Raw genomic sequence first — 12,206 nt, forward strand, 5'->3', positions numbered from 1 at the left:
TTTTGAATTTCTGTTTTTCTTTTCTGTTTATATTTTTCAGTTTGTATTTTATTTTATTTTATTTTATATTATTGTTTTGTTATTATTTTATTTTATTTTATTTTATTTTATTCTTCTATTTTTATTTTTCTATTTTCTGTTTTTATTTCATCTTCTTATCTCTGATCTTATATCTTCTTTTATATCTTTTTGTGCTAACAATTGTTTTTAGGGTTTTGTGCCTAATGTCTGCAGAATGCAATTTGGTCAAGAATTTAACTATATGGGCACTCAATTCTACCAAAGTAATCTCAACCACTGGTGGGAACCTCACTCAAGCATGGATCAAAGCCAATTTTGGAAAGCTGCTGGACAATTTGAGAACCAACCACAACAATAATGGCAGCAACAACCCTTTTTATCAGGAAGTTTGGATAGGTTGGAGGACACCCTTCAACGATTTTTGAAAAATTCCGACTCTACTCAGAAAAGCATTGAAGAATCATGTAAAAAAATGGAGATGCAACTTCGCTACATCAGTCAAAGATTGAATGATGATGTTAATACTGAAGTTAACCTTAAGGAGGAAGGGCAAGTCATTATCACTGAAAGTGACAAGATTATTGATGAGGAAAAATTAGAGGGAGATGAGGAAAGGGTAGAGAGAAAAGAGAAAGAAGAGTTGAGTGAGAAAGATAAAGATGAAGAAAAAGAAAAAGAAGTGGTTGAGAGAGAAGAGAGAAAGAAAATTTGTGTGAAAATAAAGAAGTTGAGGAGAAAAAGAGAAGGGAAGAAAAAAATAAAAGAAAAGAAAAAGAGAAAATTTGGGGAGAGAAAGCGTAAGAAAAAGAAGATGAGAGGAAACAAGAAGGAATCATATGAAAAATCCCATCCTCATCTAAAGAAGAATCATAGGAAGGAAAAGAAATTTAAGTGCTTTATGGAAATCTTCAAGAAATTGGAGATTAAAGTTCCTATGATTGAGACACTGCAACAGGTTCCTAGTTTGATCAAATTTCTGAAGAAGTTTAGTAGAAAGAAGAAAAAGAAGAAGGAACTTGAGCTTGGGTCAAGCTAATGACGTTAAAAGAGCGCTTGCTGGGAGGCAACCCAGTGGATTTAAAGACTTTTGATTTGGTTTTGTAATTTTTAATTTGTGAACATTATTTTTGTAATTATTTTGTTGTAGATAGCATCTACTGAAGGATGCTAGGTGGTTAAGTATCTACTGAAGAATACTATGTTTGTAACACCTACTGATGGGTGTTGGTAAGAAAATTTTGCACCTACTGATGGGTGTTGGTGGATTTTGGGTCAGGCTCGTGACGTTAAACAAGCGCTACCTGGGAGGCAACCCAGTTGATTGAATATTTCTGTTTGTTTATTTTAGTTAGGGTTTGCATAAGCATTTTAAACATTGATCTGCAAGGAACCAGTGAGGGGCATGTATGGGAGGCACGTAGGTTAAGAAAAGAAGGAGAAGAGCACATCACTAAAGTGCCGCTGAGCGGTAATTTACCGCTGAGCGGTACTCTCGCAGAATGGGCTTTAGTTCCCCTTAGCAGGAACCGAGCCCATTAGGGTATTTTTAAACCCTAAGCTGCGCAAGTTCTCATACTTTCAGGCTTTTCTCTGCACAAACACTTCCACATACCTTCTCCAAGGTTTTCCACATCTTTTCACTCTTTCCTCTTAAGAAAATTTCTCTTCCACTCACTTTTTCACTAGTGTTCCATTCAAGTTTGGGGTTGGAAGAGAGCATTCTCGCTTGGAAACATTCTCATTGCATCTAGTATCTCCACCCAAGTAAGTAAAATGCATTTTGTTCATTCTAGGGTTTTTTATTTTGAATGTGATTGTCAAAGCATGAATATTTAGGGGTTTTGATTTCTATGCATGATTTGATGATATATTTGATGTTTGAACCGATTAAACTGCATGATTATGAACTGGAAAACTGAAAATTGCATTTGGGTGGAGTTAGGACAGCTTTAAAACAAGATTTTCAAAAATCTGCAGAGTTACCGCTGAGGGGTAAACTGCCGCTGAGCGGCACTCTGCCAGATTTGGTTTTTCTGAATTTTTGCGTGTTGGAATGTGGCACTGGTGGCGCTGAGGGAAACTTCTAGCCCTCAGCGGTGGTTTAGCTTTGAAAGGAGTTGTGTTCTGTGTTTTACTAATGATTAACATCATGTTCTGTGGTTTTGTATTTGTGTTTTGAATGTAGGAATGGCATCCTCTTCAGGAAAAAGATTGAAAACCATGGCGACCAAGAGAAAGGAAAAGGAACCAGAGCAACCCCACTCTAGCAGGTTCCTCTCTAGGAAACATGAGAAGCACTTTAAAGTGGTTCAGGACAGGAGACTTCTGATGGAGAGAAAGGTTGGAATGATACCTAACTTTGCTCCTCAATTTGGAGAGCAAGTTTTAGGGAATGACTGGGGAAAGCTAGCCACTTATCCTGCACCTGCCAACATAGGTGTGGTAAAGGAATTTTACACCAATGTAAAGAAGATTGGTGATTATCCAGCTGAGAATTATTTGGGCTATGTCAGAGGCCATGCTATCAGGTATGATCCTGATTCTATTAATAACTTCCTGGACACTGTATGGGCTGGTGAGCAGTGCCAGTTTGCTCTGTGCATGGAGGAAGGTGCTGATTATGAGGATGTGGAGAGAGTACTGTGTATACCTGGAGGACACTTCCAAAGGAATCGATCTGGCTCAGTGGTTAACATTAGGAGGACAGATTTGACTCCTCTTGCAAAGTATTGGATGGCGTTTTCTCATGCCAACATTCAGCCATGTTCACATGTGTCAGATATTACTCTCAGCAGGGCATTCTTCATCTACTGTGCTATCAGAAACTTGAATGTTAATATTGGGCAGGTGATAGCTGATGAGATTAGTGTGTGTGCTAATACCTCAAACAACAAAGCACCACTAGGACATCCTTCTTTGATCACGCACCTTTGCAAGATAGCCGGGGTGGACACTTCTGCTCCACCATTTGAGAGGCCAAGAAAAGCTATTGATGAGGCCTATTACAGACAGTACTGTGGAGGTGAGGATGCAGCTCAGCCAGTTCCACCACGCCGTGCTCGTAGAGAGAGAGGGCCAGCACAGAGCCAGACATCTGCTGATACACATGAAGCAGAAGCATTCCAGATGAGGGACATGTATATGTCTCTTATAGGTGCTCAGTTGCAGTCCATTCACAGAGGGCAGGTGGCTACGGCTGAGATGATTGTGGGGATGTATGATACACCTCCAGCCCACAGGTGGACTATGGATGAATTCCATAATGTGGTAGCTTGGCCAGAGGAACCAGTGCATGGAGGAGGAGCTGGAGCAGCTGAAGCTTCAGCTAAAGAGATGGAAGAAGATGAAGTTGATGATGATGATGCATTTGAAGATGCTGAAGATGAGGAAGAAGAAGAAGATACAGAGGACAGCTCAGACTGATGAGGAGCTGAGATAGCATTTACTGATAAATGCTATCATATGATTATGCTTTTGTGGTTTAAGTTTTCTGAACTTATTTGTTTTTGTTTTTAGATTAGGGTTTGATGTACTCTATTGAACACCTGGTTTATTATGATGGTTTGCTATTAACTGTGATTGTGTGATAAGTAATGCTGAATGATGCTTATTGATTGATTGATGTTGAGATGATGTGCACATTAAAATGCTTATACAGGTGATTCACAAACTTTGTGAACAAATGCATGATATTATGATTGTGATTGTGAAATTAAGCAGGATGTGTATGTCAAATGTGAATGAGCTTATATGTGAGGTTTTGAGCTCCAGAGTTGTTATTGTTAAATGCTATTACTTTGAAAGCATGAATGACTTCGCCCAGGCTTTCTATGATTGAATCAATTGCTTGTTTTGCATCATATGATCAAGGCCGTTTGTTGGAACCTTTTTTATTGGCCAAATTCATAAAGTTAGCCCACTAAAAGAGAACACTTATTGTTCTATCCTTTGAACCCTTAGCCTTGAACATACACTGAAACCCTTGATTGAAAATCTTTACCTTGAGTTAAGTAGAAGATCTTGTGCGATATTGTTAAATGTTCAAGTTTGGGGTTGTTGGGAAAACATGAAAAAGGAAAAGCATTGAGCTAAGAGTTGGGAAAACATGAAAAAGGAAAAGCATTGAGCCAAAAAGGAAGTATAGGCAAAGAAAAAGAAAAGAAAAGAAAAAGAAGTAAAGCTCAATGCAAATGCAAAGGCAAGTTGGGAAAAATAAGAATAATTGTGTGTTATGATTCTCTTAACTCAAGGATTTTGCGATCCAGAAAAACCAATTTTCTTGTTAGCCCAGCCACAGTATAAGCCATTGAAAAGTCCTTGTGATGATGCATGTTTGTGAATGATTTTGATTATGGTAAAATGAAAGGCAAAGTTGATTCATGTGACATTGTGATAGTAGAGTGAATGAGTGATTACCTCTTATACACTTGTGTGTTGAGTGAGACACTTTACCTAGTGAGGAAATATTCCATTAGCACATGAACATCCATGCTTAATTGATTGGTCATTCATGAAAAAGAGCATTTGTTGGGTATTAACTGACTTTGTGAAACACTAAAGCATGTGCACATCTTGATTGAACTCTTGGTCATAAGTTTGATTGAAGTTTTACTTATCTAAAAAGAGGATTTTTGAATGAGTGAACCATCATATGAATTTGTTGGAGATTGAGTTACATCTTGTTTGCTTGAGGACAAGCAAAGTTCTAAGTTTGGGGTTGTGATAACAGTTAAAAAACTGTTATTTTCATGATTAAAATTGACACTAAAAGCAACCTTTACACTTAGAAACTAACTTGAAATCATGCTTTTCTTTATATTTTCATAAATAAGAGAGTTGGACAGGTTTATGCTTGATTTCAGTGTTTTTGTGCAGGTTTTAAGGTGAATTTAGTGAAAGAAGTGAAGAAGGAGAGAGATGGAATCAGAAAAGACATCAAAAAGTGCAAAAGGAGAAGCCGAAGTCACCGCTCAGCGGCAGTTTACCGCTCAGCGGCACTCAGGAGCTTACGGGAGATCCGCTGAGGGGCAAAATGGCCGCTGAGGGGAAGAAACGTCTCACGCACTTACCGCTGAGCGGTACTTTACCGCTGAGCGGCACTTTTATGGGCTTGGACCTAATTTTCTGTAATTTACGAATAATATATAAGCTTTAGGGTTTCCTAGGGTTAGGTATCTTTGGCTGGAAGGAAGTAGAAACACACTTTTCCACCCCTTGGGGTAGATTGGGAGATGGTGACAGCTCTCCTCTTTCTTTCTCGGGTTTTTCTATCTCTTTCATTCTTTCATTGTTATTCATCTAGGTTCACCATGAATATGGTGAACTAAACTCTGTATGTTTGTTGGGGAATCAATGTAATCTTTTGAAGCTCTCATATATGGAATCTGTTTTTACATCTTTTAATTAAGATTTATGCTTTCTTTCATCATTAGTTAGGGTTTTTCCTCTTTGCGTAATGCTTGCATTGTTTAACTCATTCGATGCATGATTATTGGTTTTGTCGATACGGGCGCGTACGGGGAAGTCTAGATCCGGGGAATTTCTCCCAATATTATATTGGTTGTCGTTAAACTCCTGTACTTATGAACTGATCATTAGGAATGCTAGGAATTGTATGAACTCGTGATTAGGGAGAAGCCTTCTTGAAAGGTACTTTAGAGAGTGACATTAACAATGATGATTTGAATGTTGAATTCCTAAAATATATGAGAGTGGATAAGATGAAATTGACCCCCAACAACATATTCATACATATATTTCATTGAAAGTGTTTATCTTTTGTTTTTCTTGCCATTGATCAAAAACTTCATGCATACATATTTAATTTTCGTCTTTTGCATATAAAATCTAGATATTTCGTCTTTAAGTCTTAGCTAATCAAGAAACCACACAACTAAACTAGGCCGTGAGTCCTTTGGGAAGAACGATACTTGGTCTTACCAAGTTTATTACTTGAACGATTCGGTCACACTTGCCGATTGAAAAACAAGTTTGTGACATCATATTTTGGTGTTCATAAATTTGTCCATCAATGGGGATATGAGTTTTGGTCATCTTAAGCTCCTAATTGTAACGCAGAATTAATTATTATGGATGCAAGGGATTGTGGTCTAGTAATTAAGGATAGACTTTCTTCGCTGAGGGATCGGGTTTTGAGTAATTTAGAGAGTGATGTTAACAATTGAATGAAGAAGACAAATTCATATATGCATGAGAGTAAACTAGGTGAAATCTAAACCCCAACAACATATTCATCCCATATTCAATATCATCCATTCACCTTTGTGTTTTTCTTTCAATTGTCAAAAGTGCATTCATATTTACTTTCTTGTTTTGCATTCAAAATTCCAAATTGTTCTTCAAAAGTCTTAATTAGTTAAGTAATTGCATAATTGTATAGTGTCGTGAGTCTCTTAGGAAACGATTTGGTCTTACCATTTATTATTACTTGATACGATTCGATACACTTGCCAAAATCTTAATAAGAGGCCAACATACTGCCTCGGTTCAAAACAAACTGAGGCGTAAAGTCGTTCGAAAAAAAACAAAAAAAAAACAAAAACAAAAACCCTACTACTTCAGTTACCTTTGAACCGAAGCAAAATCCTACCCTTTTATGTCTCAATTGTGAACCGAGGCATAAAAGGGTAGACTTTTTGCCTCGCATGTATATGTATCAGTTCAGGAACCGCTGCCTATGGGCAAAAATAACCGTTGTCGTTTCCCCTTACTGCATTAGTGTACGCTGCCTAGGGCTTGGGGCCCTGTGTATCGTAGGTGTCGGATGACTTTATAGGATAGTGTGTACCACATAGACCAACAATGATGCAGGATAAAGAACAATTAAACAACAAAGACAGTGGACTTCGACAAACATGACCGGACGACTCCAACAGTATCGAACAACCTTATTCGACAAATAAGTTTTCTCTGCAAGGATTAAGGTAAACTGTAATTAAGGGTAATGGGCTGAGATTGGACCGAGATTAAGGTGTTACTAATCTCAGACCCATCTTCAAAACTATAAATAAAAGTCAAAGGTAGGAGGTATGTGATTGCATTTATTGTGTATTAATACAATTGCTTTGATTACCATACGACTTGTTTACTGACTTACGCATCGGAGAGAACCTTTGGCAAGTATCCCTCCGGACGGTTAGAATGAAGACGAAGATAAGGACACGATTTTTCGAACGACATTGAAGAAAAAATTATGAAGGTGTTAGAAGTTACTTGACCCTATATCTGAAACCGAAATCACTAATAGAAGAACCATCTTCATCCCATCTAAAAACAGGTAAATTGGGGAATCTGGGACGACAACAAATAAGTTTACATGCCTATTGATAATTAGGTAATTTAAACAAGAACTAATATATATATATATATATATATATATATATATATATATATATATATATATATATATATATATTTGAAGGTCCAATAAATCTCTATAAATACATTGACATTTGCACCGTATAGACAATTAATAACATTTATTACTCGTAATTATACACATAATTATAGACTTCGTCACACTAGCTTGTTTTAATTTAATTTTAAAATAATAGCAGAATAAATATGAAGGTAAGTCTCAAACAAGAGTATAACAACTACGGAAGAAGGAAAGAGATAAAAAAAATTTAAAATGTTCAAAGCCGGCATAGCTGACCTGACCACACCGACCCCTCCACGCATTCCATAGAAAAACAACACTTACTGACTTCATCAAAGTCAACTGTACTGAAAGTCAACTGTTTTCTTCACCGTGTATATATATACACACATATATCATCCCTTTGTATAATATTCATCGTTCTCAACACACAAAAACAACACAACCATATTCTCTCAAGATTTGTTCCACCCGTAGTACAATGGGAAATGCAGCTGTGACTCCATGCTTTCACCAGAAAAGATCATCAGAATCGTTGTTGTCATCGAAACTTATATTCTGGGATGGTAGCACGAGATGTCTGAAGGGTAAGCACGTGGCTGGTGAGGTCATGTTTGAGTTCCCAGATAAGGTTGTTTGCCATGCAGATTCCTTCTTTATAGGACACCCAATTCCTGCTTTAGCATTAGAGGATGAGTTGATGGTGGGTGAAGCCTATTTCGTTCTTCCCATTCAGTTCTTCACATGCAAAACCATTTCTGTCTCTTCACTCTTGTCCTTGGGATCATCCCCTAACAAGGCCACTATCAAATTTGGGGAATGCGCTTTTGAGTACTTGAAAGGGTCCAACGGAAGGGTACTCATAAAGGTCATGCCTCAGTTCATAACAATGCTCATCAAAAGAGGTAAAAGATGCAACCCCACCACCACTCACAACAACTTTCTCTGCAGCACTCCCGAGTTGAAAAAACACTATCAAATGCTTGTAAAGTCCAAGGACCAGGTTTGGTCACCTAAGCTTGATACCATTTCAGAGTACAAGGTTCGGTTTTCACCGTGTAGATTTTTAGGTTTAGAATGGAAGGAAAAGGAAAAGACAGAGGTTGTGTCTTCTTCATAGTTTTCATGTTTTGAAGTAGAGAGTTTTGAAATTTGTAACAAATACGTACTTCAATTCAGTACGGGACCAGTTCTGTTCATAATTTTTTGGTAGTGATATGATGATGGTAGTTGTTTGAAAAGTAGTCAAAATTGATGCTCCAAAGACTAATTCAACGGAGTCACCTGATACAAATCTGTAAAAAAGAAACAATAGAATAATATACTATACGTTAAAATGAATATTATGAATAAAACTTAATTTGTAAAATCCCACTCCCACTCTTCTCTTGTATTAATTTTTTTTTTCTCTAGAATTCCTCTCTACCTTCTCTCTAATTTCATTCCTCCAATTATAATCTCTTCTAGAGTCTGACCACGCACCTCCCATTTGTTAGAGAACTAAGGATCCATTTTAAGCTATCAATTTTCATAATAAGTTCTTAATTATTTGGAGAACTCTTTAATATTTTAATTTTCTTTTTAATTTCTCATTCTTATGAAGTTAGTTGATAAAAGTGATTTTCTCAATTAATCTTATACTAATATTATTTATGGTTTTCGTTAATCAAATATTGTTTAGAATTATTTGAATTTGATATTATTGTTAAGATGGGGATACAGTGGCTACATTATGTGCAAAGTTACTTAAACTAAATATTTTAATATAGTTGAGATTCTTCATGTTGAGTTAAAATGAGTGAAGGTGATATTTGACAAATTATTGTTGTATTGATAATTTTGAATTTGTTTGAAGGTTGTATTTCTTAAAGTGATTTTCTCTTTTTTGAAAATGTTTCGGTTGGGTTTGGTGGTTCCCTACTAAAACAATCCTGGTTGTGTTGATGGTCGGACGGATCTTGAAGACTGGGTGAACCTTGCAAACCAGACGAATCAAGCATTATTGAAGATCGGACACGCGGGGCTCAAGGCGGACGAACGCTGCTCCAAGCACTAGGTTGATGACCGATCAGACGTTTCTCCATGCAACCCAGGTGGTCATCCTTCTCCTCCACCAAGCCGGGCGGACGGGCACTTGTCAAAGGCACTCCGATGCTCAAGTCAGTAAAATGACTGAACGGTTATAAAAGATACAAGTAATGCATAATATGCAACGTGTGCAATCCGATCTGAAGTCATACCTGAGACCTCTATTTATACTAGTTGTGATGGGTTTTTACCTTTTGTCGGCCTAATGACAGCCTAATCACGACTTAATCTTCATTAGGGGCTTTAATGAGCTATTATCATTTGTAATCTAACCATGTGGTCGGTCTAGTGCTTGGTTGGCCGGAATGGTTGGTCGGATGGTATGGGTGGTCAGCCTGGATAGAACCGTTCAGTTCACAGGGTCGGGAGGACCATACGTATACAGACCTTTGGGGGAGTTGGACTCGGGAGAGTCGTTCGGTCATCCTTGGGAGAGTCGACTTTAGGAGAACCATTCGGTCGGCTTGGATGTACGAGAGACCGTACGGTACAGGGATCGTACGGTACACCAGCCCCCAAGCCCGAGCATGATGTTAATGATGCGAAGGGGTTTTGTAGATGGCCTTCCTGAAAAGGACGAGTTCTCTATTTTCCTTTCGTCTCTGAGTCTTTTCTGCTTGTTGAGTGGATGGAAGACAAAAGTGGGTAACAAATTGTGGAGATCCACTGTCGCTCAATAACGGTGAGGTGGGCCGGGATTCCATTTGAAGAATAACAGTTGTGAGGCAAAATAACCGAATGCTTGATGCCAAATTTGGCAAAGTACTTGAGGCCACGGATGGCCAAGCCATTGGGGCTGAAAAGTTAAGTCAAGTTATGATCGAATGACTGAGGGCAGGTGGCCGTGATCGAATGGCCGGGGCCAGATGGTTGATTCCCAAATTTTGCTAAGTAATTGTGGGGTCATGGACGACCGAGAAGGTCGAGAAGTTGAGGCCTTTGGATGCCAAGTTGAGGCCGAAGAGGCCGAACGGTCGAGGCCTTTTGGAGGCCGAGAAGTTGAAGCCTTTGAAGGCCGAACGGTTGAGGCCATTGGAGGCCGAGAAGTTTAGGCAGAGGAGGCCAAGCAAATGAGGTCATTCGAGGTCAAGAATCTGAGGCCTTTGGGAGGTCGAGAATTGGGGGCCATCAGGGGCCAAGTTGAGGCCGAACGGTTGAGGTCTTTGGTGGCCGAGAGGTTGAGGCCTTTGGAGGCCGAGAAGTTGAGGCCAAGGGGGCCAAACAAATGAGGCCATTCGAGGTAAAAAATTTGAGGTCTTTGGGAGGCCGAGAATTTGGGGCCATCAAGGGCTAAGTTGAGGCTGAACGCTAGAGGCTGTGAAGTTGAGACCAAGCTATGGCCGCCAAGTTGAGACCAATGGATGGCCTTTCAGGCCTTTGGAGGTTGAAAAGATGAAGGCCTTTGGAGGCCGAACGGTTTAAGGCCTTTGGAGGTTGAAAAGATGAAGGCCTTTGGAGGTCGAATGGTTGAGGCTAAGCAATGGTGGAACGATTGAGGCCTTTGGGGGTCGAAAAGGTGAAGGCCTTTGGGGGCCGAATGGTTTAGGCCTAGTAGTGGCCGAACGATTGAGACCATTGGAGGCCGAGTTGAGGCCAATGGATGGCCTTTGATGGCCGAATGGTTTGAGGCCTTTGGAGGCCGAAAAGCTGATGGCCTTTTGATAACAGTTGAAAAACTGTTATTTTCATGCTTAAAATTGATACTAAAAGCAACCTTTATACTTAGAAACTAGCTTGAAATCATGGTTTTCTTCATATTTTCAGAAATAAGAGAGCTGGACAGGTTTATGCTTGATTTCAGTGTTTTTGTGCAGGTTTTAAGGTGAATTTGGTGAAAGAAGTGAAGAAGGAGAGATATGGAATCAGAAAAGACATCAAAAAGTGCAAAAGGAGAAGCCGAAGTCACCGCTCAGCGGCAGTTTACCGCTGAGCGGCACTCAGGAGCTTACGGGAGCACCGCTGAGCGGCAAAATGGCCGCTGAGGGGAAGAACCGTGACACGCACTTACCGCTGAGCGGTATTTTACCGCTGAGCGGCACTTTAATGGGCTTGGACCTAATTTTCTGTAATTTACGAATAATATATAAGCTTTAGGGTTTCCTAGGGTTAGGTATCTTTGGCTGGAACGAAGAAAACACTCTCTCTTCCACCCCTTTGAAGGAGGATCTTGGATGTTGAGGCTTCCTCTTCACCTTTTTAGGGTTTTATCTTTCATTCTTTCATTGTAATTCATCTAGGTTCACCATGAATATGTGAACTAAACTCTGTATGTTTGTTGGGGAATCAATGTAATCTTTTGAAGCTCTCATATATGGAATCTGTTTTTACATCTTTTAATTAAGACTTATGCTTTCTTTCATCATTAGTTAGGGTTTTTCCTCTTTGCGTAATGCTTGCATTGTTTAACTCATTCGATGCATGATTATTGGTTTTGTCGATACGGGCGCGTACGGGGAAGTCTAGATCCGGGAATTTCTCTCAATATTATATTGGTTGTCGTTAAGCTCCTGTACTTATGAACTGATCATTAGGAATGCTAGGAATTGTATGAACTCCGTGATTAGGGAGAAGCCTTCTTGAAAGGTACTTTAGAGAGTGGCATTAACAATGATGATTTGAATGTTGAATTCCTAAAATATATGAGAGTGGATAAGATGAAATTGACCCCCAACAACATATTCATACATATATTTCATTG

At 39.0% G+C, this 12,206-nt stretch overlaps 1 protein-coding gene across 1 annotated transcript; it reads left to right on the forward strand.

Moving 5' to 3' along the window:
- Positions 1-7,762: 7,762 nt before the first annotated feature.
- Positions 7,763-8,745, forward strand: LOC148200783 (uncharacterized). The gene has a single exon (XM_088114459.1). The coding sequence runs from the start codon at positions 7,902-7,904 to the stop codon at positions 8,538-8,540; it is 639 nt and encodes a 212-aa protein (XP_087970585.1). The 5' UTR covers positions 7,763-7,901; the 3' UTR covers positions 8,541-8,745.
- Positions 8,746-12,206: the final 3,461 nt, after the last annotated feature.

Source organism: Vigna umbellata, chromosome 4 (assembly GCF_029865625.1).
Source record: "Vigna umbellata cultivar VRB3 chromosome 4, Vumbellata_1.0, whole genome shotgun sequence".
NCBI classification, from domain to species: Eukaryota; Viridiplantae; Streptophyta; class Magnoliopsida; order Fabales; family Fabaceae; genus Vigna; species Vigna umbellata.